This window comes from Microcebus murinus, chromosome 16 (assembly GCF_040939455.1).
Source record: "Microcebus murinus isolate Inina chromosome 16, M.murinus_Inina_mat1.0, whole genome shotgun sequence".
NCBI lineage: Eukaryota > Metazoa > Chordata > Mammalia > Primates > Cheirogaleidae > Microcebus > Microcebus murinus.
The window spans coordinates 3,449,390-3,473,158 of record NC_134119.1 but is presented as its reverse complement, the minus strand read 5'-3'; the positions used below and the strand labels follow the sequence as shown (position 1 = coordinate 3,473,158).

Here is a 23,769-nt window from a genome sequence, read left to right as displayed (position 1 = left end):
ATTTCCAACATCTTCCTCTAGAATTCTAATAGTTTCACACCTAAGGTTCAAGTCTGTTACCCAGTGTGAGTTGATTTTTGTGAGAGGTGAAAAGCATGGGTCCTGTTTCAGTCTTCTACATGTGGCTATCCAGTTTTCCCAGCACCATTTATTGAATAAGGATTCTTTCCCCCAGTGTATGTTTTTGTTTGCTTCGTTGAAGATTAGTTGGCTATATGAGGATGGTTTTATATCTGGATTCTCTGTTCTGTTCCCTTGGTCAATGTCCCTGTTCTTGTGCCAGTAATAAGCTGTTTTAATTGCTATAGCCTTGTAGTATAGTTTGAAGTCTGGTAATTTCATACCTCCCATTTTGTTTTTATTGCTTAGGATTGATTTTGCTATACGGGGTCTTCTATGGTTCCATATGAAGTATAAGGTTATTTTTTCTATATCTGTGAGAAATGATGATGGTATTTCAAGGACAGCCTCTGCCATGTCTCTGTGGAGTTCTGGAGTCCTTGGCACACATGTAGAGAATTCTGTTGTAACCTTCCTGGCAGCCGCTAGAGGGACACCTGACCTATGCCGTGACTCACAGAGTCCATTAAAAATGCAAAGTGGTTGGAAAGGACAAAGGCCCCATCTGTTGTTAGCATTGGAGGTGAGCATGGGGGTGTCTTTGGCACTGTCAGGGCTCAGCTCTACCCCTGCTCCACCCCAGTGCTGGCACATGGTGGGCTCTCAGCACGCACCTGTCAGCAGGCTAGACCTCGGCCCTTTGTCCCCTGCACACTCCATGGAGCTCGCACAGGGCCACATCGTGCTCCAGGATGGGTGGGCAGACATCGTCCTCGATGGGAGCAGGTGGATGCAGCCCCTTCCTCACGATCCCCCAAGCATCCAGGGCAAGAAATCACTGGCCGTGGGGACTCGTTCCTGGGCTGTGGTCTCTCCTGACGGGTCTCAGTGCTGGGAACTAACTGCAGAAACACCCAGGGCTGGGCTTGGGGTTGGGAGGTAGTGGAGCACAGGCTCTGTAAACCTGCATGTTTCCAGCCCTTGGGGGCTGGCCCAGTGCCCTCCCCTGGCCGGGCAGCGGAGATCCTGGCTGGAGGGCACTTGCCCTGCATGTCTTACAGCCCCAGGGGCTCTGAGGGTCCGAGCCCCTTGCCAAGCCCCTCAGGAAGGTCGCCCCTGTTTGAAGGGTTTCTTGTTCAGCCCCTTGCCACCAAGTCTGGGGGGAGCTCTTCAGGCTCTGCTTCTCTTCCCCTGCCCCCATGGTTGTCCCTCCCGGACGTCATCTCTGCGCCTGGCTCCTTTGGACTAAAGCTTCACCAGAACCACTTGGCTTCCAGTGTTCATCCAGCAAGTGAGTGCTGAGCCCCTGCCATGTGCCAGGCACCCTGCTGGGCTCGGGGGATTCAGTGGGATGAGATACAGTGGCTGTCCTCCTGCAGGTGCCAGTCTGGTGGCAGGTAAGTCAGTGGCCACAGTACCCTTGGTGGCTCCTCATTGAGCTTTTGCAGCCTCTTCCCACCTCTCATCATGGCCACAGCTGTGACCACAAGCTCTATGGGGGCTCAGACCCCCCCTGAAGTGCCTTGCCGTGTCCTGCTGCCCAGGCTTCCCTGTGGCCCCCACGGAAGTGCCGTGGGACCCTGCTCCACGCCCACATGGCAGGGACCACCGGAGTTGAGGCCCACGTGGTAAATCTTTGACCAGCAGTGGAACGGGAGGGAGGAGAAATTCTTCTCCCTCCCTGCCTCCAGCTGGCCATCCTGAGGGGGTCACCTGTACCCAGGGTGGCCCACGTCTCAGTTGGCCTGGGACTGGATAAAATAGGGAAAGGATTCCATCCACTCACGCACTGCTGGGGAAGGCTCCTCCACAGGGCTGGGAAGCGGCCCTGGGCTGACACTGCGTCTTCCCGAGCCTCGGTTGTACTTAAAGATTTGGGGAGAAATATTGGTTATTTGTGGAGAGAATGCGGACACATGTTGACTACAATGCAAACTTGGGTGAATTTCAGAAAACTCAAAGAGACGCAGCCCCTGGCTCCCAGAACTGTGCGATCTTTCACTCCCAGCCTGGACATCAGATGCTGGAGTCCAGGAAGATGGACCAGCCCCCGGCACTCTTTCTGTGGCCACCACAGGGCGCTGGGCTGCTCCGTGGGTCCCAGATTCTGGGAAATACTCGTGATTTCTGGGAGTTTCTCCCAGGGCTGTGGCAGAGCTGACCTGAAATACCTGCCCCAGAACTTCCCCAGGGGAAGGTGATGGGCTGGCACTCCTCACCTGGGTCGGCACCTGGGCAACAGAGAGAGTGGCTCAGAACCCTGCAGCTCGAGGCAAAGTTCCTTCCCGGGGTGGCCTGTTCCTGAAACATCATCTCCAGTGGCCACTGGTGACCTTGAACCTGTGTTCACCTCTACAAGATGCTGAGAAGCAAGGATCCGGGTGGCCCACCAGGGAGGGTGGAGCCCCTCCTAGCATCAGCCCAGCACACAGCCCACCGTGGGCGTCCCAAATGACAGCTGTCACTCTGTGGACATTTGCCATCTGACTCAAAGCGGACTCCAGACATCTGAGAGGGATTCCCAAAATCCAACAGCAGCTGGGACTTTGGGGACCCAGGGAGACATGGACAATGCAAAGAGGGAAACGGACGTGAGGTGGAGCTGGGACAGGGAGAAGCAGGCTGCTGCCACAGAGTCCACCTGGGGTCGTCCCAGCTCTGGGCCTCTCACTGTCCTCGGACCCCCATAGTGCAGCCCAGGGACTGCTAGGGTGGCTGTGTCTGCCCCTCTGGGGCCAGTCCCCTGGGAGATTTGGAGGCATATTTTGTGTGTGAGGAGAGAGTGCAAACATCTCATGGATTTTTGTGATAAAACGAAAGACTTAAGAAACTGTTTCAGCCCCAGACCACAGCAGGGCACGCACTGATTTTCTCTGGATTTGGGAATAGACACTGCAGATCTCTGTCATTAGCTTTCTGGAGGGAGACCAGATTCTCAGTGTCTGAAAGAGAAACAAGCACACACTCATGCAAACGCACAGATGTTCACACACAAAATCACTCGCGCGCACTCACACTTGCTCAACACAACTTTTCCAGACCCCACCACCTTCTCCTTTTTCATCCAAGCCACTCTGGGTAACTACTGGTGGTTTATTTCTTTCAAAGGGATTCCTTTCCTTTTTTAAAACAATTATTGGAGGTGAAAATTGAGTAATCTGAAATTAGCCATTTTAAGGTGAGCAAGTCAGTGGCATTTAGTACACTCACAATGTTGTGCGACAACCCCCATGCCTAGTTCCAAAACATTTTCGTCATCCCAAAGCAAAACCACCTCTCCATGGTGCCTTTTGGATCCTCGATTACTAGTTATATACGAGCATCCCCAGTGCGCCTTAGCCTAGGTGCTACAGGGGATTTTGAACGGGGACCAGACACAGTCTCCGCCCTTAGGGGACTTCAGCCTTGACCCTGCCATGTCCTCTAGTGTTTCAGCGCTTGTGAGCAGCTTTCTTGCGACCTCCTGGACAGCAGAGGGGTTGGTGCACCTGCAGCACACTTGCAGTGCTGGCTTGCCCTTGCCATTGTCAGACATGGCCAGTCGATCACAGCACGCTTGGCTGATCAGTGATGCAGCCTCGAGATCCTGCCAAACTCAGGTGCCACTGCAACCAACACCAAGGATGGCCTACATCCTGAGATGTGTGTGTGTGTGTGTGTGTGTGTATGAGTGTGTGTGTGTGTGTGTGTGTGTAGCAGATTCTATAAACCCAAGTCTGACTTGTCCTTTCAGTTGCAGGGCCATTGGGTTTGACAGCCTTACGCAAAACCACTCCCAGTCCCCACCCTATGCCTGGAGAGAAACCTTTTGCAGTTATCCCAGCTGGCTCCTTCGGGTCACAAGGATGCTGAGGAATTCCCAGCATGGACAGAGACAGTGAAGCTGGCAGGTCACTGTGTCAGGCTTGCGCGTGTGTGTTGGGGGGAGGTTGCCCACAGCCCTGACCTGGTACACGGTTTGCCAGGGCTCTAGTGCAAGTGGAGATGTAGTTCATTTATTCAAACACAATTGTGTACTTCAGAGTGGCAATGACGGGGGAGCCGGACACCAAGTGTAGGGCCCCCGGGCATGGGCCGTGTGCCTGCACAGGTGGCTCTTGCGTTTCTCTCTCTGAGACGGGGCTCCCGTGGAGGTTTGCAGTGGTGTTTGGACAGCCTCCCCTCCCCCAGTGCAGGTGGTGAGGTTCAGGCGAGCTGACCCAACCCATGTCCTTTCCTCCTCATGCCACCAGCCCTGCCAATCCGTGGGGGAGGGACAGGCATTGGCTCAGAGTCGGGGAGCTGCAGTGTGGGGGGTCGTAGGAGACTGGGCGTGGGGCTTTTGCTGGAGCTGCGGGGAAGGAGAAGGGCTCCTGGCACAGCTGTGTCTAACAGGAGCCCTCTGACCATCTGTGGCCCTCTGCGCCAGTCAGATGGATTTCAGCACATTGGAGCTGGAAGAGTCACTGGGGGGAGTGGGGCTCCCATGTGGCCCTTGCCATGTCCCAGACTTCAGCCCTGTCGCCGAGGGTGAACCTGCCAGCAGGGGCTCCTGCTGTTTCCTGTCTGTTCCCATGGGCATTCAGGACACACCTGCTGCTCTGGACGTGGGGGACCTAGGGCATCTGTCCTCTTTACCAGCCCCAGTGCATTCCAGTGGCACCTGCTGCCAGCCTTCTCGGGGCTTCTCAGATGCCAGCAGCCTCAGGAATAGCCCCTCTCACTCCGGCCTAAGTCAGTTCCATGGAGGGAAATGGTAGGTAAGGGACGGTACACACAGGGCCGGCCCCTGTGGGTCCTCTGGGCCCTAGGGAGTGGCTGAGGGCTGGGGAGGTCTCCAGCCCTGCTTGATTCCCTGCGTGGCCTGTCACCTGACCCGGAACTGCCAGGAGCAGCTTGGTGGTGAAGCCTGGAGTGCAGTGACCAGGGTTTGAGCCTGGCTTGTCCACGTGTCAGCTGCGGGGCCTTGGGTAACCTCTGTGCACTTCAGTTTCCTCATCTATGAAGGGAGATGATAAATAATCCCTTCTTCCGATTTTTGGGAAAATTAACTTGGATAAAGTGAATAAAGTGTTTAGCACAGGGCGTGGCATGTTGGAAGTGTTCAGTAACTGTGAGCTGTTATCCTATTTCCTTCCTGGTCACTTTCTCTTCTGAGAGACGATGCCCAGAGTTCAAAGGGTCCAGGGAGCCCAACCAGCCACAGCAACGAGGACAGCAGTGTCTGCCAGGTGCAGGCAGGGCTAGTCAGCTTCTGTCTTGGTACTCAGCTTCTCTCTTCCACTTGGGAAGGCGGAGTAGACCTGCCATGGGAGGCCCCTTTGGTAGGTCACCATGGCATCCATGTGCAAACAGACAAGGGGCTGTGAAGGCCCTTGTTTGGGCCTTCACAGGAAGCCAGATACAAGACAGAGAGGGAGGGAGGGAGGGAGGGAGGGGAGGAAGAGAGAGAGAGAGAGACCCCTTTCATAGTACACCTTGGGTTTGTCCTGATGTTAATATCTCTGTCTCCTACTCCCTTCTTCCAATGACCTCCTACCCACCAGGGCTGATGGGACAGGAAATGGCAGGGAGGGTGGGACTGAGAATTCCAGCCAGCACAGGGCTGCCTTCAGGCACAGCTGCAACCAGGTGCTCACCCGGACAATGCCAGCAGCTCCAGAGCACCTCCCTCTCTAGGCTCCTCTTCCATGACGTTATAACTCTGAGACATGCAATGTCTTCTGAATGTCCAGACAGTCCCCTCAGGGATAGTGGATAAAAAGGGCTTGTCTCTCCCAGTCCAGCAAGTCCCAAATGCGTGCCTATCTGAAGCAACTTTGCTGAGCCAGTCATTGGGCCAGATGGCTGGATACTATGCTGATTGGTCAGGCTGGGTCGTGAGCCCACCCCTGGACTTAGGGAGGGGCTTTGGGCCCACTAGAGGGGGGAGGGACTTCCCAGTAGGAAATAGAAATGAGGTTCCCAGCAGAGAGGGACAATGGCCACAAAACAGATGGTCCCTGAGTGACCAGGGCCAACGCCTGTCCTCCAAAACCCCAGCGCAGTGGGAGGCAGGGTAGCTGGGTGGGCTGGTGATGGTGCTGCCAGGTGGCGCATGCCCGACAGAGTGTGCACACAGTGCCCAGGGCAGGGACGAGGGAGAACCACATGCTTGGGGAAGAGCAGCAGGGAGCCCGAAGGAAAGGCTTCAGAAAGAAGGCAGTACCTAAGATGGGTCTTGAAGGATGAGTAGGAGTTCGCCCAGGCATACCAATATGCTGGGCAGAGGGCAAGGACTGTGTAAGGCACTGTGACATTAACCAGGTTTTGGATTCTGACTCTGCCCCTTCCTCACTTCCTTGGGCAAGTTCCTTCACTTCTCTGAGCCTCAGTTTCCTCCTCTAAAAGGTAGGGGATGTTGGTATGCCTCCCTACTAGAGGAGAGGAGGGGGGGTTGGAGTGAGGGACATGACAGCCTCTGCTCCCACATCGCTTGTATTTTCTCATCTGTAAAGTGGGCCGATGAGAGCAACCCTCCTCAGTGAGTTGTTCCAGAGACCCAGTGGCATGTGCTCAGCACGGTGCCACCTAGTGTTGGCCGCTGCTGTTGTCGTTATTGCTAAAAAGTTTTGGAGGTGAGGAGTGAGAGAAGCAGGAAGGGCGGCCTCCTGGGGAGGATGCAGGAGGGACTGTGCACAGCTACATCCTGGCACAGGGCGGCACTCCGCGGCTGTGTGGCCGCCTGCGTCTCCGGTCTGTGAAAGGAGGATGCGATTGCACCTGCTCGTGGAGTGGCTGGGGGGTGGACCAGGAGGACCACTGAGGCCCTTGGCAGAGCACAACTCTGAAAGCTCAGGGGGGGGGGGGGAGTGCTGTCCCTGTGGCCTGAGAGGACCCGAGCTGTGGGGATGGGGGTTAGGGGCCCTGCTGCCTGGGCGCAGATGAGGGCCCCGGCCCATCCCAAGGGGACCCTGCCCCAAGGCAGGGCGGCGGCTGCAGAAACGCCAAAGTCCGCAGAGGCTGCAGAGACCCTCAAGGCTCAAATCGCCCCGGCTTGTGGTTGAGAGTTTGTCTCTCACACAGGGAGGGGCGGGAGGGAGCTGGGTGGCGGTTACAAGGGTATCCCCTTGCAATGCTCACCAAGCTAAAATATGGACGTTTTCTTTTATAACAAAAAGGCAAATATATCGGGTGGTTTAGAAGTGAGACAGTGGCTCCTGCATCCGACGGCTGTTCCGGTATAGGCAGCCCAGGACCCTCTAGCGTCCGTCATCTCCGTTCACCGTCCCCAAGCCCATTTTAAACAGGAGAACACTAAGGCTCAGAGAGGTCACAGCGGTTCTGCCTCTGCAGCCTCTTCGCCACTAACGGGACGGCCACGCCTCCTGCCCGGCTGTCCCTTTGTCCTTTGTAGGGCGGTCCTGGAAGGCCGGGGCGCAGGGCACAGCGCGCAGGTCTCCAGAGCGGCTCCCGCCCAGGCCAGGTTTCGCTGGGTCCCGGGAGATCAAGGTCACATCAACACCCCTCCGCGCCCCCGCCTGGCGGAGGGGCCGGCCTTGCGCCGCGGCCCCGCCCTGGCCCAACTCGGCCCCGCCCCGGCCCGCCCCGGCCCGCCCCGGCCCCGCCCCAGCCCGCCGGCACCTCCCCGTGGCCCTCTCCGCGCGGCGCTCGGCCCTCGGCCCTGGGCGGGATGCGCGGCCGTGGCTGGGGGCGCGCCCGCTGGCCAGCGCCTCTGCGCTCGCTGCTGCGCACCTTCAGGGCTCGGGACACCGCCGCCTTCCAAGGCCCGGCGCAAGGTAAGCGCGCGCCACGGGGAGGGGACGCGGAGATTGGGAGCCCGTCCGGACCCGGGGCGGTGGTGGGCGACCCCCGCGGGATCCCGCTGCGGTGTCCTTGGCCGCTGCGGGTGGCCGGTGTCCGCCGCGCCCCAGCCACCGAGGTGGACGCCCGGGATCTCGGGCTTCCCCTGCAGCAAAGTCGCGGGAGTCCGTCCCTAAGCAAGGCCACTAGCGCGCGCGCGAGCGGGTTCCGGAGCGCAGGCGTTGGGATTGGGCAGTCCCGGGACTGGAATCCCCCTCTACTAGCTGCGTGACCCTGCGCGCGGGGCTCTTGACGTACTGTGCCTCAGTTGCCACATCTGTAAGATGGGGACGATCCGATCGATGTTGGCGTCTGGGACGCAGCAGTTGGGTTCACGTGGACAGCGCCCGTCACGCAGGGACAGCTCGGCACGTGTTAGCTTCTCTTACCCTGGGGAGGGCACCCGGCCTCTGCTCCTGTGGGGCCGGCCCTTGGTCCCCTGCCATGCAGACACCTGGCTCTGGAGAGGGTCCAGCCCTCTTTAAGGGGATGTGCTCTCAGGCGAGAATCTGGAAAATGCTGAGGGCCCCACCTGGGCCAGGGACAAGGCGCTGGGGTTGGGGAGGCGGCTTAGATCTCCTGGTGAAAAGGCTAGGGAGCATCCCGCACTGGTGCCATTGGTACAGGAGTGCCAGGCCTCCAGGAGGCTGCACTCGGGAGGGGGGTGGAGAGTTAGGCCAGTGTTTTCCAGACTGGCCCCTCCCTCGGTCAGAATCCCCCGAAGGCACTTATGACAGACAGCTCTAGCGCCCCGCCCCAGGTGCCCACGGCGACCTCCAGGCATCTGTATTTTTAACCAGCGTCCCAGGTGAGTCTGGGCTCAGGCCACTCGGGAAGCTCTGGTCCACATACATCAGTGGTTCTTACCAGTGTATCTCAACAGGAGGCGATTCTGTCCTCCACCCCTGCCTGACACTTTTGGTTGTCACACCTGGTTGGGTGGGTGCCACTGGCAGGGAGTGGGTAGGAGCCAGGGGTGCTAAACCTCCTGCATGGCCCAGGACGTCCCCACGAAGATAGTGATCTAGTCCACAGTGTTGGTGCCAAGGTTGGGAAACCCTGAGATACGTGGATACCGGGAGTCCCAGGGGCAAGAAGGGAGGGGCACTGGAGGTGTCCGGGTCATTTGAGAGCCTGCTGTCTCCAGGCCCTCTGCTCGTGGCCAAAGCTTAGCCCCAGCACAGAGGATGCAGCCTGTTTGTTGCTGAATTCACCCACCTGGAATATTGAGCACCCACTGAGCATCAGAGCCTGTGGATGGAGCCAGGGATGGAGCCGGGGACAAGAGGGAGATGCAGCCCCTCTAGGGTGCTCCCTGTCATGGGGCACAGAAGCTGCCTCACTCAGCGCCTGCACACAGTGGGTGCTGAGGAGTGCCGGCGTCCTCCCCGGAAAGCCCCCGCCATCGAGCGGTGCCTGCACACTGAGTGCACGGCGAGGCGTATTTGGGGAGAGGACGATCCAGCCCTGCCTTTCGGCAGCTTTGCGGAGCGTCCAGAGCCGTCCGGAGGGAGCACAGGATCCGCCTGTGGCCATTATGCAACGGCTCCCATGTGCCTGGCGCTCACCTCAGTTGTCCGGCATTTTTAGAACAGTTCCCGGCCTCTGTCTGGGCCTTGGCGGATGGATGCAGGGCTCGCCACCGCCGACCCACTTTTGCCGAGGACAAAGTGGAATATTTAGTCAGTGGGTCAGCAGAGGATTATTAATCACAGAAAACGCTTCAGGCGCTGCCCTGGATGCCGGGGTGCCCATGGGAGCAAAGAGGTGTGCTGCCTGCCCTCGGGGAGCTCTTATTCTGGTGTGGGGACCAAGACATGGATGGGGAAAGGAGTAGAGCAAACAGGTGAGTGCAGGAAGGTGTTGGGGAGAAAAGAAGCCTTAGGAGGGAGTAGCTGAGGTGGAAGGGAAGTTGTTTGGGGAGGGGACGTTTGGCTTCCACTTGAATGGGGAGAAAGAGGGAGCTATGGGGTGGGGGCGAGCGTGCCCTGCAGGAGGAGAAGCAGTGTCTGGGGCCTGAGGTGGGGAACAGCTCAGTGGCATTGGGGAACAGGAGGGTCCTTGAGGCTGGGGACTCTTGAGCCAGGGGAGGGGAGGGGGCCGAGTCCGGGGAGTGGGCAGGCAGGCCTGGGACTCTGTGCCCCGGGCCCTTGGCAGGTTTCAGGCCAGGGAACTGGCCTAAGGAACATGCATGAGGAACTGCATGGCGTGGCAGAAGGCCCTCGGGGCGAGGTCACCTGCTGCCTGGAGGGCTCTGGGAGGGCAGCATCCCAGGTGGGGAAGCGGACTGCCGCACTGGGACATTTTGGTGGTAGTGCTGATCGGACCTGCTCCAGGTAGATCCAGGATGCCAGGTAGGGTTTGGGTCTAAGTGCTGGGGACATGAAGGTGTGTTTCTGGAGTAGGGGGAAGAGGGGGCAGTGGGGGAAGGAAGTTGAGCGGGGAGGTCTGGCTGGCGGGGTCCCGCCCTCCGTGCTGGCCGTGCTGGTGCAGAGAGGAGAGGCCGTGTGGAGTGGGCCATGGCTGTCTGAGCCCAGAGCTTAGGACGGCGTCTGGTCTGGAGGCTCCGACCTGAGGTCCAGGGCAGGGCTGGAACTCAAAGGCGGCCCCTTGGGTGGGGTGCCGGGGCAGAGAGTGTGGCTGAGGGTCGGTGGCTGCAGTGTCGGGTCAGAGGGGACGCGGTCCGCACACTCAGTCTGGGTTTGGAGCAAGGGTCCAGGCAGCCAGGGAGGACCCAGGTGTGTGCCCAGGACGCCCGGCACTCCGACGGGCCAGGCCGGGAGCAGGTCCCTCCGACTCTCTCCTCTGGAACCAGGAGATTTGTTCAGCTGCCACCTGAAGCTTGGCCCCCTGGATTTGGGCAGCAACTTCCCGGAGTTTGCTCTGGGAATCTCAGCTCCCAACCTTAAAGGGGTAACGTGCTATTTCTGTGGCCAGAGCTGCTTTAATTTAGGAACAAATTAGCCACTCATTCTTCCAGACTTCGAAGTCTGATTTGGAAGCGCTGACTTGGACTGGGTTATTTCTGCACCAAATGAGGTTGGTTTTTTTTCCCTCTCTTTTTCTTTCTTTTTTTTTTTTAAAGATTTTGAAGGGAAAGGCGTGATCGATGATATCATGACATGTCCCAGCTGATGCTCATTAAAAGTTGTGGCTTTAGGGGCTGCAAAAGACAGTTTGAAATTTAATGCCTTGTTTCCCGGCTCCGCTCGGAGTTAGGGCCGGGCAGGCTCCCCGAAGGCAGTAACTCCAGAGACCCAGACCGGGCCTGGAGTTGCCCAATTCTTTTGAAATCTTAATGACAACCAGCTGGACTTAGCAGGCTTTTCTGGTAGCAAGTGACTGAAATGGACTAGATGTGCTGAAGCAAAAAGGCCATTTCTTAATTTTGGAAACTGGGCCTTGGAAGCTCCGGTGAGCATCTCCTTGTCTGTCCCAGGATCAAGCTGGGTCACATCACTGGCTCTTGAACCAGTCACGCTAGCCAGGGAGGGGGAGGACTGGAGAGCTGGGGCCCAGCACACAGGCCACCTCCCGGCCAGCCATGGAGCTGGTGTCCCCAACATAGCCAGGCCTGCGACTCCCAGCAGGAAATCGGGGGGATGCCAGCAGGAGGAGATGGGTGCTGGGCACCGCCGGCTCCAGCAGGGTGGGAACCCGACCTGCAAAGCCCGCAGTGGGCTGTGGGCCATCCTGCAGGCTGCTTCTCTCCTGTGACCAGTGTGTGTTTCGAGGCAGAAGGCGAAGTCACGATGTCCAGGCAGCACCCTGGGAGGGCTGTCATCTGGCTGAAGGTCTTCCTTTCCCTCTCAGACCTGCCCAGATGCTCAGGGCACAGGTGGGAGAGCCGGGAACCTGCCCACGCCCTCAGGGCTGCTCTTCCACCGTCTCTGTGCTGCGATTTCCCCGCTCAGCCCTCATCCGCACGCACCTGCACCCCTTCTCCTGAGCGCTGCTGCTTGCTGATGGACTTGGCTGGTGACTCGGTCACCACATTTTTGTTGCAAGGGAGGGATCCTCAGTGTTTAGAGCTGGCCTGGCCTATGGTTGGCACTCAGTAAATATTTGCTGGATGAATGGACGTGTTCTTCAGTGCAGGCGATAAGGCTTTTTTTTTTTTTTTAGGGAAAAAAGTACACACATGCGTATGTGTGTATATAATTACACTAGTAGGTCACAGACACCTCTCCAAGTGAGAAATGAAAACATTACAAATAAGGCTCAAATCTCCTGCAAACACCGGTCCCTTCTCTTCCCTTCCCTGGCCCAGAGGTAGCCCCGGTTCCCACGCCGCGTGTTCCCGCCAGGGTGTGGGTCTCCGTGGAAAATGCACAGTGCTGTTTCCTGTAAGTGTTTTTAAAGAAATGGCATCACAGAGCACGTCTTGTTCTGAAACTGTTTTTGCTCAACAGCGTGTCTGGAAGATTTGTCTCGCTTAATAGGTTCCTTCTAATTGCTTTAGAATATTCCCCAGCTATTTTCACCTTTTTGCTACCGATGGCAGGGAGGTGCCCTGAGGCCCCTGGAGCGTCCGCCCGGCTGTGTCTCTGTGAGGCGTGTTCTAGGAGGTGGAATTCCTGGGGCACAGGATGGTTGCATTTTAAACTTAACCTGGTATTGCCGGACTGTTTCCCAAGGTGGCTGTGTCACTCCCAACAGCAGTGGCTGAGTGAGGTCCCCATTCCTCTCACCAGCACTTGATGCTGAAATCTTGCCAGTCCTAGCAAAGAAGAGTGAAATTTCACGGGCTTAGTCTGCACTGCCTTGATAGCTTGGGAGTGTTCCTTATGTTAATTGGCCATTTGGATTTCACTTTCTGTGAGTTGCCTCTTCATTTCTTTTGCACATTTTTTTCTATCGGGTTGTCAGTCTTTTTCTAATTGGTTTGTAGGAGCTATTTATATATTCTGGATTCCAATCCTCTGTCGGTTGCACGTGTTTTTGTTTTGTCTATGGTCTGTCTTTTAACTTTGTTTATAGTGTCTTGGAAGTTTTTAGTTTTGATGTAGTAAAATTTATCCATCTTTTTTTTTTTATGACTTTGCTTTTTATATTTTCTTTAAGAAATCTTTATCTGCCTCAAATTTAGAGTGAACAACTTTCCTCAGTTAACCTTGGACACTCCTGGTTTTAGCCCCAAAAGTCCTGCAAACCAAGAAGCCCTCAGCCCTGGCACTCCAGGATGGTTGGTTACAAACGTACATGTCCGTGTTTCCTTGATGCTTGTTTACTTTTTTCTTTACATTTATTTTTCTTATCCACCGTAATTTACTTTCATGAATAGAATGAGGGAGAATACAAGTTTTTTATAAGGATTGCAGGAGTCACAGTCTTTAACCAAGGGAACTTGATTCTGGTGGAAATTCCTGGCCCCATGTTTGCAGCGGGAGGAAAGAGGGTTGGGAACAGGGTCTGGGCAGCTTACTTTAGACCTGACCATGAATCGGACCGTGTCTCATGAACCAAAAATCAAACCAGGTTTTGGGCAAGAATTTGTTCTCTGGTTTGATAGTGCATATGATTTCATTGACACGACTGACATTTTGTTATATGCTTATTGAATCCCTTCGATTTGCAGGGATCAGCTGTTTAGAGGAGGTTAGAGGCTGTTCCACGGAGCTCCGGCTGCTTTCCCCGGGCAGCCCCCAGGAGGGACAGTGTCCTGTCTGTCCTGTCATGTGGCCCTCCACACGTGCACCCCCAGGAACGAGTCTGCACAGGTCCAGAGCACTGGGCTTTCCTTGACCCCGCCTCTCATTAAGACAACCTGCTTCATTTGGGATTTCTAGCAAAGCCCGGTAGCAGTTGATTTTAAGGGGAAACAACAAGGACCACACACCCCTCGCATCAACTTCTCCTAGCCTGGGCTGGGGGGCTGCGGGCTGTGGTCGCCAGAGGGGCGTGGGGCCGGGCCATCTCGGGGCTGGCCTGGGGTCTGCACTGTGGACTCTGCAGCCGTGGCAGGGGGCAGTTGCCCTTTGGAAACTGGCGACCCTGTGTCCTGGGTCACCTGGAGAGGTGCAGATTTTGGGTGATTACGGTCTCTTCAGGAAAGGCGTGTAGGTGCCCCAGCCACCAGAGGGGAGTTGGGGTGTGTGCCGTCGCAGGCCTGCTCCGGAGGGAATTCACAGCCCCTGGCCTCACACTTGACATGGGCCAGAGCCGGGGCTGCTCCACGGGAGGTTCCACACCCTGGTGTGCATGAGGCATTCCAGCCCCGGACACGTATGTGAGCTGGAAGACAAGACAGGCGAGCGAGTGGGCAGGCGGGTGTCGGGCTGCGATGCCCATGAGTGCAGAAGGGGCAGCGGGGCTGTGGCACAAGGGGGGTGCCCGGAAGGGTGAGTGTGCAGGAGTGTGTGTGCACGTGCATGAGAGCCTCTCTCACGTCGAGAGAGGCCAGCCCGGCATGGGCCTGCTCTGACTAGAGGCTCAGGAAGTCCTCCAGCCCCCCAGCCCCTGAGCCCCATCCAAGCCAGGCCTCTTCCCTGCCTCCTGCCTCTGTCCGTGCTGCTCCTCCTGCCCCGAGGGCTCTTGGCCTCCTGTAAAGCACGTCCACCCTGAAGGCCCAGCTGTGGGACCTCGTCTGTGAAGCCCCCCGTCCCCTCGGTCCAGGGTGGTTCTTCGCTCCTGTAACTCTTACTGGTTCTGTTTTCCAGAAACACCTGTCATGCCTCCCTGGGGATTTCCTGAGCACCTTGGGGACTGCCATTCTTAACTTGCCCCTCCCCTGTCTCTGCCACACCAGTGCCTGTCACGGCGTGGACACACGGCAGGTGTCAGGAGGGTGGCGCCGAGTGGGTGGGGTGGGGGTGCTAGGACACCCAGATGTCCGCCAACCAGGACGTCTTTGTCAGAAGCTGCCATCGTCGAGCCTCAGGGCCGTCGTCACGGTGTGTGCTGCAATGAGGGGTGTCAGGCCAGCCCGCAAGTATGGGATCGGGGTGGGCCTTGGACCTTCGTCATCTCAGCCCCACCTTGGTGCCACCTCCGCACAGCTCGTGGGACTCCAGGGCTGGCTCCTCTCGGGATTTCCGACCCCATAGCTTCCCTGCGTTGTGCTGTCCTCTGTGTGTCCAGCCAGGGCAGAAAAGACCCTCGGAGGCTCCAAACACAGAAATGATTTCAGGTCCCATTGCTGCCTCGTGTAAGTCAAACCATAAAATCAGACTTTATGCCTCTAAATGATTCAGGGCTTACGTGTGAGCTGAAAGCAAAATTGCTTCTTTCTGTTTTCTTCTGATCATCTCAAGGTTTTGTTTTTGTGCAATAGGGGACTGTATTTTTGTTTAAAAATGTCCTCTGTGTGGGAGGAGGACATATCTCTGCACCACTGAGGCCGGCTTGGCTGTGTGGCTGGAGCCGACCGGCATGGGGGGCAGGGAAGGGCTGTGCCCACCCCCAGCGGAGGACTGAAGGGGCACTGAGTGGTTCTGCAGTGAGAACAGCCATGCTCCAGAGAGTGCTGAGCGAGAAGGAAACTTTTATCCTTATAAACCCTGGAGGTTTGGGGGATGCTTGTTACTGCAGCAAAACTCAGCCTCGGCTGGCTGCTCATGGGACTCCCTCGTTGCTGACACCCCAAACATCAGGTCTCCTTCAACGAGTAACCCACCTGGGTGAGCTCCCAGCTTTCATGGTACCTCCTCAGAGTGATCCCACCTGTCTCAGGTTACTACCTGTGGCTCCATGATAAGCCTCCGAAAGCTCGGTGGCTTCAAACAATGGCAGTCATTGATTTTGCTTACAAATCTGTAATTTGGGCGGGGCTCAGCTGGACGGTTCATCACTGCTCCAGGCAGCATTACCTCTCAGCATGACTCACTTGCACGGCTGGTGCATTAGCGGGCTGCGGCTGCTACAGCAAGATACCACGGATGGGAGGGCTTAAACAACAGAAATTCATTTTCTCACAGTTCTGGAGGCTGGAAGTCTGAGATTAAGGTGTCGGCAGGCTCGGTTCTCCCGAGGTCTCTCTCCTCGGCTTGCGGATGCTGCCTCCTCACGTGGCCTCTTCTCTGTGCTCACAGGCCCCAGTGTTTCTTTCTGTGTCCACATCTCTTCTTCACGTAGGACACCAGTCAGATTGGAGTAGGCCCACTCCAGTGGCTCATTTTAGCTTAATCACCTCTTTAAAGGCCCTGTCACCAATCGCATTCACATTCCGAGTTTCCGGGGATCAGGACCGCAACATATGAGCTTTGGGAGCAGACACGGTTCAGCCCATGGGAGCTCAGTAGGGGCTGTGGGTGGGGCCCCAGATCCTTCACCCCAGCTTTTGCACAGGCAGCTTGGGGCCCAAGAGTGAGTGTCCCAGGGGAAACAAGCCCAAGTCCTGTCACTGTTATGGTCTGGCCTCGGAAGTCAAAATTCATCACTTCTGTCATAGAATGGGCCCACCTTGATTTGGGGGTGGCAGACAGCCACCTCTCCATGGGAGGGTGCAGGTTAGAGATAATGTTGTGGTCATTTTTGGAAAGCACCATCTGCCACACTGTCTAAATGCCCCCTCCTCACTGCATGGGTCCTAGAACAGCCTCCTGTTGAGTTCCTGTGCGGCTCTCTCCACTGTGTGTAGCTGTGCCAAAAAGAGTCCAGCGAACGCGCCTGAGACCGCCCTCCGTAGAAAGGCTGCCGGGGTCTGGGAACTTGGGTTTTGGGAGGGCTCCCACCACTCTCTGTGCAGACGGCGTGGTTTGTGCCGGACACCTGCTTTCCTTCTGGAACATGCCAAGCGGAGGGTGCCTACGTGACTGGCCCCCAGTAAAAACCCCGGGCACTGGGTCTGTCATGAGCTTCCTGGCGGGCAACATTGCACACGTGCACGGTGGCCGCAGCTTACTGCCGGAGGGATTAAGCCTGTCCCGTGTGACCCCAATGGGAAAGACGCAGGGGAGCTTGCACCTGGTCTCCCCTAGATTCTGCCTGTGCGCGCGCTTTCTTCTTTGCCGAGTGTGCTTTGCGAGCTGTTGCTGTAGATCGCAGCCGTGAGTACGACTGTATCCGAGCCCGGTGAGGCCTCTACTGGTCACTGAATCTCCGAATTTGGCCACGTTCTGTCTCTCCCCAACTGCAGGAAGTGGGCATGTGGCCTCTTTGCGAGAGTCTCACAGTGGAGGGAGCTGGCCTTTCCGCCTGGAAAGGTTCCCACGTTCTCCTGAGAACACATCACATTTCTAGACTGTCTTGAATGATTTATGCACCATTTCTGCACGCAGAACTGGAAACGGGCACGTACAGGCCCACCCGGACCCTTGTCCCGGGACTGACCCCCCTGGGTCTGCACCCGCTGCCCGGCGGGCACCCCTGCTGCCCTGTGGTCAGTCCCTGCCCCCTCCTGGGGTCCCGGGCGTCGGCCCAGACTTCCCGCTGCCGGCCGCATGCACACTGCACATTTGGACCGAGGCTCACTGCTGCTCACCCGGAGGGTAAAAACTAAAAATAGACTCTTCACTAGCTGAGGTTTCTAGTACAAGTAAGGGCTGTGTGTTTCCACTTACGAGTGTCCAAAATAGCGCCATTAACTGAGCATTATCTGCCTTGCGTGACTAAATCTCCTTAACTGCCCTGATGTGTACCAACTCCAATAATGAGGACGCTGGTACATTAGAGGCTGGCAGCATATTTCTATTTCTAGTTTTATTTTTATTTAATGGCTTTGCTATCTGTGCTTTTCCTGTAATCCGCGAGAAATCGTGATAAATTAGCTGTAATATTTTGCTGCTTGATTAAACATTGGGATAATAAATAGGAGGCGATACCCCTCGTATGTGTAGATCAAAGTGATTTCCAACCCAGGGTGTGGTTTTACACGCATCATTCGCATTCAGTTGTGTGGCAGTTGCCACAGTGGGGGGCCCGAGAGAAGCACCCTGCGGTCACTTGGCAGTACAGTGACGGTCACACCAGCTGCAGACGGACACCGGCCGAGCCGTGTCCTCAGTGTGAGCACTCACCTGCACATCCGTGTGGGAGGTGGGCTTCACCATGGGTGACCCCAGGTGACAAATGAGGAAAACGGAAACTTAAAGGATGGAGGGTCTTGTCTGAGCCGAGTTCCAGCCTGGGCGGTACTGCGGCCGGCTCTGGGTTCTTACCATCTTGCCAGCCTGCTCGTGAGCCTTAGTTTGTACTCGCTGCTTTGGCTCTGGAAAGTGGCGGCGGGTCATTGCTGGTTCTTAGTGGCTAATTCAGGAGCCCTTAAGAGAGGCCCCAACTCTGGCTGGCCCTTTGAGGGGCCTGACTTGGAGACAAGTGGGCTGGTGAAAAGAGCCCTGCCTCCCAGGGGGGACACTGAGTGTCCTGCAGGTGGGACACGGTGTGTCCTGCAGGTGGGACATGATGTGCCCTCCAGGTGGGACACAGTATACCCTGCTGGTGGGACGTGGTGTGCCCTGCAGGTGGGACACAGTATACCCTGCTGGTGGGACGTGGTGTGCCCTGCAGGTGGGACACGGTGTACCTTGCTGGTGGGATATGGTGTGACCTGCAGGTGGGACACGGTGTGCCCTGCAGATGGGACATCGGGTGTCCTACAGTGGGGACACGGTGTGTCCTCCAGGTGGGACACTGTGTGCCCTGCAGGTGGGACATGGTGTGCCCTCCAGGTGGGACACCGGGTGTCCTGCAGTGGGGACATGGTGTATCCTGCAGATAGGACACTGTGTGCCCTGCAGGTGGGACAGGGTGTGCCCTGCAGGTGGGACACGGCGTGCCCTCCAGGTGGGACATGGTTCGCCCTGCAGGTAGAGCTCTGTGTATCCTGCAGGTGGGACAGGATATTAGCTGTAATATTTTGCTGCTTGATTAAACATTGGGATAATAAATAGGAGGCGATACCCCTCGTATGTGTAGATCAAAGTGATTTCCAACCCAGGGTGTGGTTTTACACTCATCATTCGCATTCAGTTGTGTGGCAGTTGCCACAGTGGGGGGCCCGAGAGAAGCACCCTGCGGTCACTTGGCAGTACAGTGATTGGCAGTACAGTGAACCACTGCCAAGTGCAGTGGTTCTCTCCAGCCACCCTCTCTGTGGTTTGCTCCCTTTGCCCGAGTCTTGAGTTGACGTAGGATGCGAGCACGTGTCTGTTTTGAGGATCGTCTAAGTAGGGCAGAGGGGGTGTGGGTGCCACAGAGGTAGAAAAAGGACCCTCAGGGTTCCCGCTCAGCCCCAGGCTCCCTTTGTGAACTCGTACACATCACCCCTTCTCTGAGCCTCACCTTCCTCATTGGTGAGGATGATTCCAGCCCTGACGTCCTTTCTGGTCAGGCGGATAAAGGAGAGGGTGTGTGCATTCGTTTTCTATGGCTGCCCAAACCACCTTCCGCACACTCGGCAGCTAAAACACACCCTGTGCGCTATCCCACACTGTCTGTGGGGCAGGGGCCGGGGTGGGCTCAGCCACTTCCTTCTCTGGGCGTCAGGGGCTGAGATCGAGGTGTGGGCAGGGCTGTGCTCCCTGCTTGTGCAGCAGGTCGTCAGAATTCATCTCCTTGAGGGTGTAAGGCTGTTGGCCTGCCAGGGTGGGCCATGGTGGGTTGTTCTTGCTCCAGGGGCCACTTTTCTGGCTCACATTCCTCTTCAAGGCCAGCGGGGGCTGCCAAGTCCTTGTCATGCCTGGAATCTCCCCTCTCTCCCTCTGGTCTGTCTCTCTCTCCCCCACCTCCCCTCTGCTCTCTAAGTGAGGGCGCTGGGCCCATGGGGTCATCCAGATTCATCTCCCTGTCCTGGGTCAGCGATTATAACCCTAACTCCATCCGTAGAGGCCTTGACCACCGTGCCTAGGTTGGTGCTTGATGGGGTCACCAAGGGTCAAGAGTCCGGGGACAGCTTTGGAACTCTGCCATCTGCATTGCAGGGACATGGAAGAGGTACCAGGTCCTGCTTTGAGGAATCCTAACACTAAAGCAACCCCTGGCTCAGGGGCACACAGCCAGTGGGTGGCTGTCTGACTTGCGGTAGCGACCGTGCACGGGAACTTTCCCCCAGTGCAGATGGAGCTGCAGCGCCTTTGAGAAAAGAGTTAGCTGAATATCATTAAAACAGACCTGGGTTCCGACCCCTGCTCTGCCCCCAGCCCCTGCTCAGTCTCTCCACCTGCCGTGTACTCTGTGAGCGCTTGGTGAATGAGTGGATGGGTGAGTCAATGGATGAGCCACTCAAGCAATCACATCTAGAACAGGGGCCTGTGTCCTCGAGGTCATTCTGCCAGCCCAGTGCCTCTGTGGCCTCCAGGCCCGTTGTTCTTCTGAGCCGAGGGTCTGCTGCACATCTTTGTGTGCGTCCCGGGGTTCCCATGGGAGCAGAACCTCCCCCGCATTGAATCCATGCACCTGCTCCCCCTCCTGCTGCGGCTCCAGGCCCGTCCCTCTTACACTCGGTGTGGGTTGACTCAGTTAAAAAGAATTAACAGGGTCAGTGACCCCACACTGCGGGGTGCAGCACTGGGAGCGGTCTCTGTCTCACCCCAGGTCGCTGGACTGCGGTGCCCGCTGCCAGATACGGACTGGACGCCACTCCCGGCGGGCTGCGGAGAGCCCCGCACTGTCGTTAACGCGTCAGAACGGAGGCTGATGAAGGTGCCAGAATTTAATTGCCTAAGTAATTGCTCTCCCAGGACTCGAAGTCCCCGCAGCCCTGCCGGCTTCAGCACGCAGCAGTTTTGATGAATGGTGGGCGCGGAGAGAGAGCGCAGCTTCCGAGCGAACACGGAGCAGGTCACTATTTATAGGTTTGTACAGGTTGGTTCTTGGAATCATCATCGCCCCGGCTGCGGAACTTATGATCTATTTTTAAAGTACTACCCATAAACCTCGTGCTATGGATTTTCTGTAATTTATGGATCGGGCTCGAGGCTGCGTTTGAACCGTTACGCTGTAAAACACTTAGTCCGCCGCTCCTGCGACGGGTGTTGGTGGCATAAATCCGTGCTGCGGTTGAGGCAATAGCCCAGCTCCGCGGGTGGTCTCCGGGGTGGGGGGCGGGGGCAGCACTTCTCTTAAGTATATCAATCCAGTCAACGTTAAAACGCACAGGCTGAGTTGGAGGAAGGAGAAAGTGTTTGGGGGGACAAAGGCCAGTATTTAAACATGAGTTATCTTCCTTTAAAAGTAAAACATAAAGTAAAATGGCTAATAGTTTGGGCAACAATTGTAATTGTAGGAAAGGAGTATAGGTTTGCTCTTTTATTTATTTTTAACATTCTAATTATGTATGTATTTCACGATCTCCTTCTCTTGGCAAAAATGGAAGCATTGCGGGTGGGGCCAGAGGGAACGTGGACAGTCCCGATTGTTAATTCCGGGTGTTCTCTGCTCTCCGGGGAGCGCCGGCTTCCTCAGGTGAGGACAGAGCTGCCCGGAAGTTCTGCCCTGTGTTCATGGCCACAGGTGCCCATGGGAGATGTGTGGTGTGTGCGCGTGTGTACTGTGTACCGCCAGTGGCTATGGTATGGTTCTGTTGTTCCGCAGGGTACCCACTCAGGAAATAAGAGAGCTCCAGTGATGTTAGGACACAGAGATCTTTCTCATTAAGAAAAAAAAAAATAGCCGCAGCCGCGTGGTGTTCCCCGGGACGGGCAGAGCTGGCCGGCCCTTCTGCCGTGAGGGACATTTCGGTGGTTTCCACTCCACCCGCCCCTGCCTACCTTCCCGCGTCTGGGTTTCTCTGGGTAGATGGGGGTCATGGGCAGGGCACTTTCTACCCGGGCAGACGCGGCCAGTTGTCCTCCTGGCGGCTGGTTCCTGCCCCACCCGGCGTGGGCAGCGTCTGTTTCGCGGCATCCTCACCAGCACCGGGCGTTAGACTTTTCTCGGGGCCCGCCTGTCTGTCCTTGTCTTCTCGGTGGGGAGGCAGTGGAGCCTGGTGGTGGGAGTGGGGTCTGAGGGGACAGACCCTGCTGCCCCTCCTGCTCCCCAGCTCTGTGACCTCCGGGGAGCCCCGCTGGCCCCGCCTTAGTCCATCCGGCTGGTGTGACACAACACCTTAGCCTGGGTAACTCACAAACAGCAGAAATCTGTTGCTCGCTGTTCTGGAGGTCGCAGGCCCGGGATCGGGGCACCAGCAGACTCGCTGTCTGGTGCGGGCTGGTTCCTCCTGGCCACGTCCTCACCCGGCGCAGGAGGGCGGTGGGGCCCCCTCTGGCCTCTTTTATACAAGCGTGATCCCATGACCCTCACGACCTAACCGTCTCCCAAAGCGCCCCCCCCCACGACTGTCACATTGGGGATTAAGTGTCAACGTATTAATTCTATCGGGGGACACACTCAGACCACAGCAGCCCCTGTGGGCCTCAGTTTCCTTCTCTGCCCAGTGACAGCCCTGCCCCACAGGGCTGCCGTGTGTGTTGGGTGGGATGGTCCCTGCGGAGCGGGGAGCGGGGAGCAGGGAGAGGTCACCAAAGACCAGCGACCGCCGCCATCCTCCCACATTGGGGCGCGAGGTGCCGTCTCGTGCAGGGGTACACGCGCAGCCACGGGAAGTTGTTCCAGTGTTAAACGGACCAAAAGGAACCAGAGTTAAAAATTAAACTAAACTAAATGGACTAAAAGGAACTAAAGAACTAAAAGGAAACAGAGTTAAAAATTCCTCTACGGCACGCACCGCAGTTCAAGTGCTCGAGGCCCCCACACCGGGCAGTGCCCACGTGGAGCACCTGCATCCTCGTAGAAAGTTCTAGTGGACAAGCGGCCCCTCTGCAAGTCCCACCAGCCCCACCCGGCCCACAGCAGGGCTCCGGCCATTCTTGTCCCTCCTCCCCCGGATGGTTCCTCCTCCCCTCCCAGGCGCCTTGAAAACATCTCGCCCCCTCCGAAGGCTCCGTCCTCTCCCCGCTTGTGTTGTCACTCCCTGGACCTTGTCTTCACAGAGTGCAAGCTTTTATTTTCATGAAGTCCAGCTGTCAAGTCTTTCTTTCATGGATGATGCCTTGGCGTTGGAGCTAAAAATTCCTCACCGAACCTAAGCTCTTCTAGATATCTCTCCTATGGTATCTGTTAGGAGTTTTGTAGTTTTGTGTTTCACTTGTAGTTCTGTGATATACTTTTAGCTAATTTTTGTGCAAGGTGCAGGGTCTTACCTAGATTCACTTTTTTTCCTTCAAATGTGGATTTCCAGCGGTTCCAGCACATGTTTTGAAAGGACTGTCTTTTCTCTGTTGTCTTTGCCCCTTTGTCAAAGATCAGTTGACTGTATTTCTGTGGGTCAGTTTCTGGGCTCTGTAGTCTGTTCCACTAATGTGTTCATCTCTTCTTTCACCAATACCACACTGTTTTGATGAAGGTAGCTGTATAATAAGTCTTGAAGTTGGGAGTGTCAGTCCTCTAACTTTGTTCTTTTTTTTCCATATCATATTGGGTAGTCTAGGTCTTTTGCCTCTGCTTATAAACTTAGGAATCAGCTTATTAATATCCACAAAATATGAGATTGTGTATTGAAATTACACTGAATCTATAGATCAAGTGGGGAAGAACTGACATCTTGACAATATTGAGTCTATCCATGAACATGGGTCATCTCCCGATTTATTTGGTTCTTTGACCTCTTTCATCGGAGTTTTGTAGTTTTCCTCAAATAGATCTTTTACATATTTTGTTAGATTTATACCTAGGTATTTCATTTTTGGGGGTGCTAATGTAAACAGTATTGTGTTTTCAATTTCAAATTCCACTTGTGCATCGCTGATATATAGGAAAGTGATTAACTTCTGTAGATTAACCTGGTACTCTGAAACCTTGCTATAAGTATAATAACTTATTAGTGTCAGGAGGGTTTTTTTGGTCAGTTCTCTTGTATTTTCTCCCATCTGAGTACTAATCAAGCCCAACCCTGCTTAGCTTCCAAGATCAGATGAGATTGGGCACAGGTATGGCTGTAGACTCTCTTGTACT

General features: G+C 56.1%; 1 protein-coding gene across 1 annotated transcript in view; it reads left to right on the top strand.

Annotated features, from left to right (window-relative positions):
* The first annotated feature begins 7,674 nt into the window (after positions 1-7,674).
* PHACTR3 (phosphatase and actin regulator 3) overlaps positions 7,675-23,769 on the top strand; it is a 221,756-nt gene continuing 205,661 nt past the window's right edge. The window contains exon 1 of the mRNA XM_076010834.1: positions 7,675-7,817. Coding sequence (XP_075866949.1) covers positions 7,712-7,817 — 106 coding nt within the window. The 5' untranslated portion in view covers positions 7,675-7,711. The remainder of the gene's footprint in view (positions 7,818-23,769) is intronic.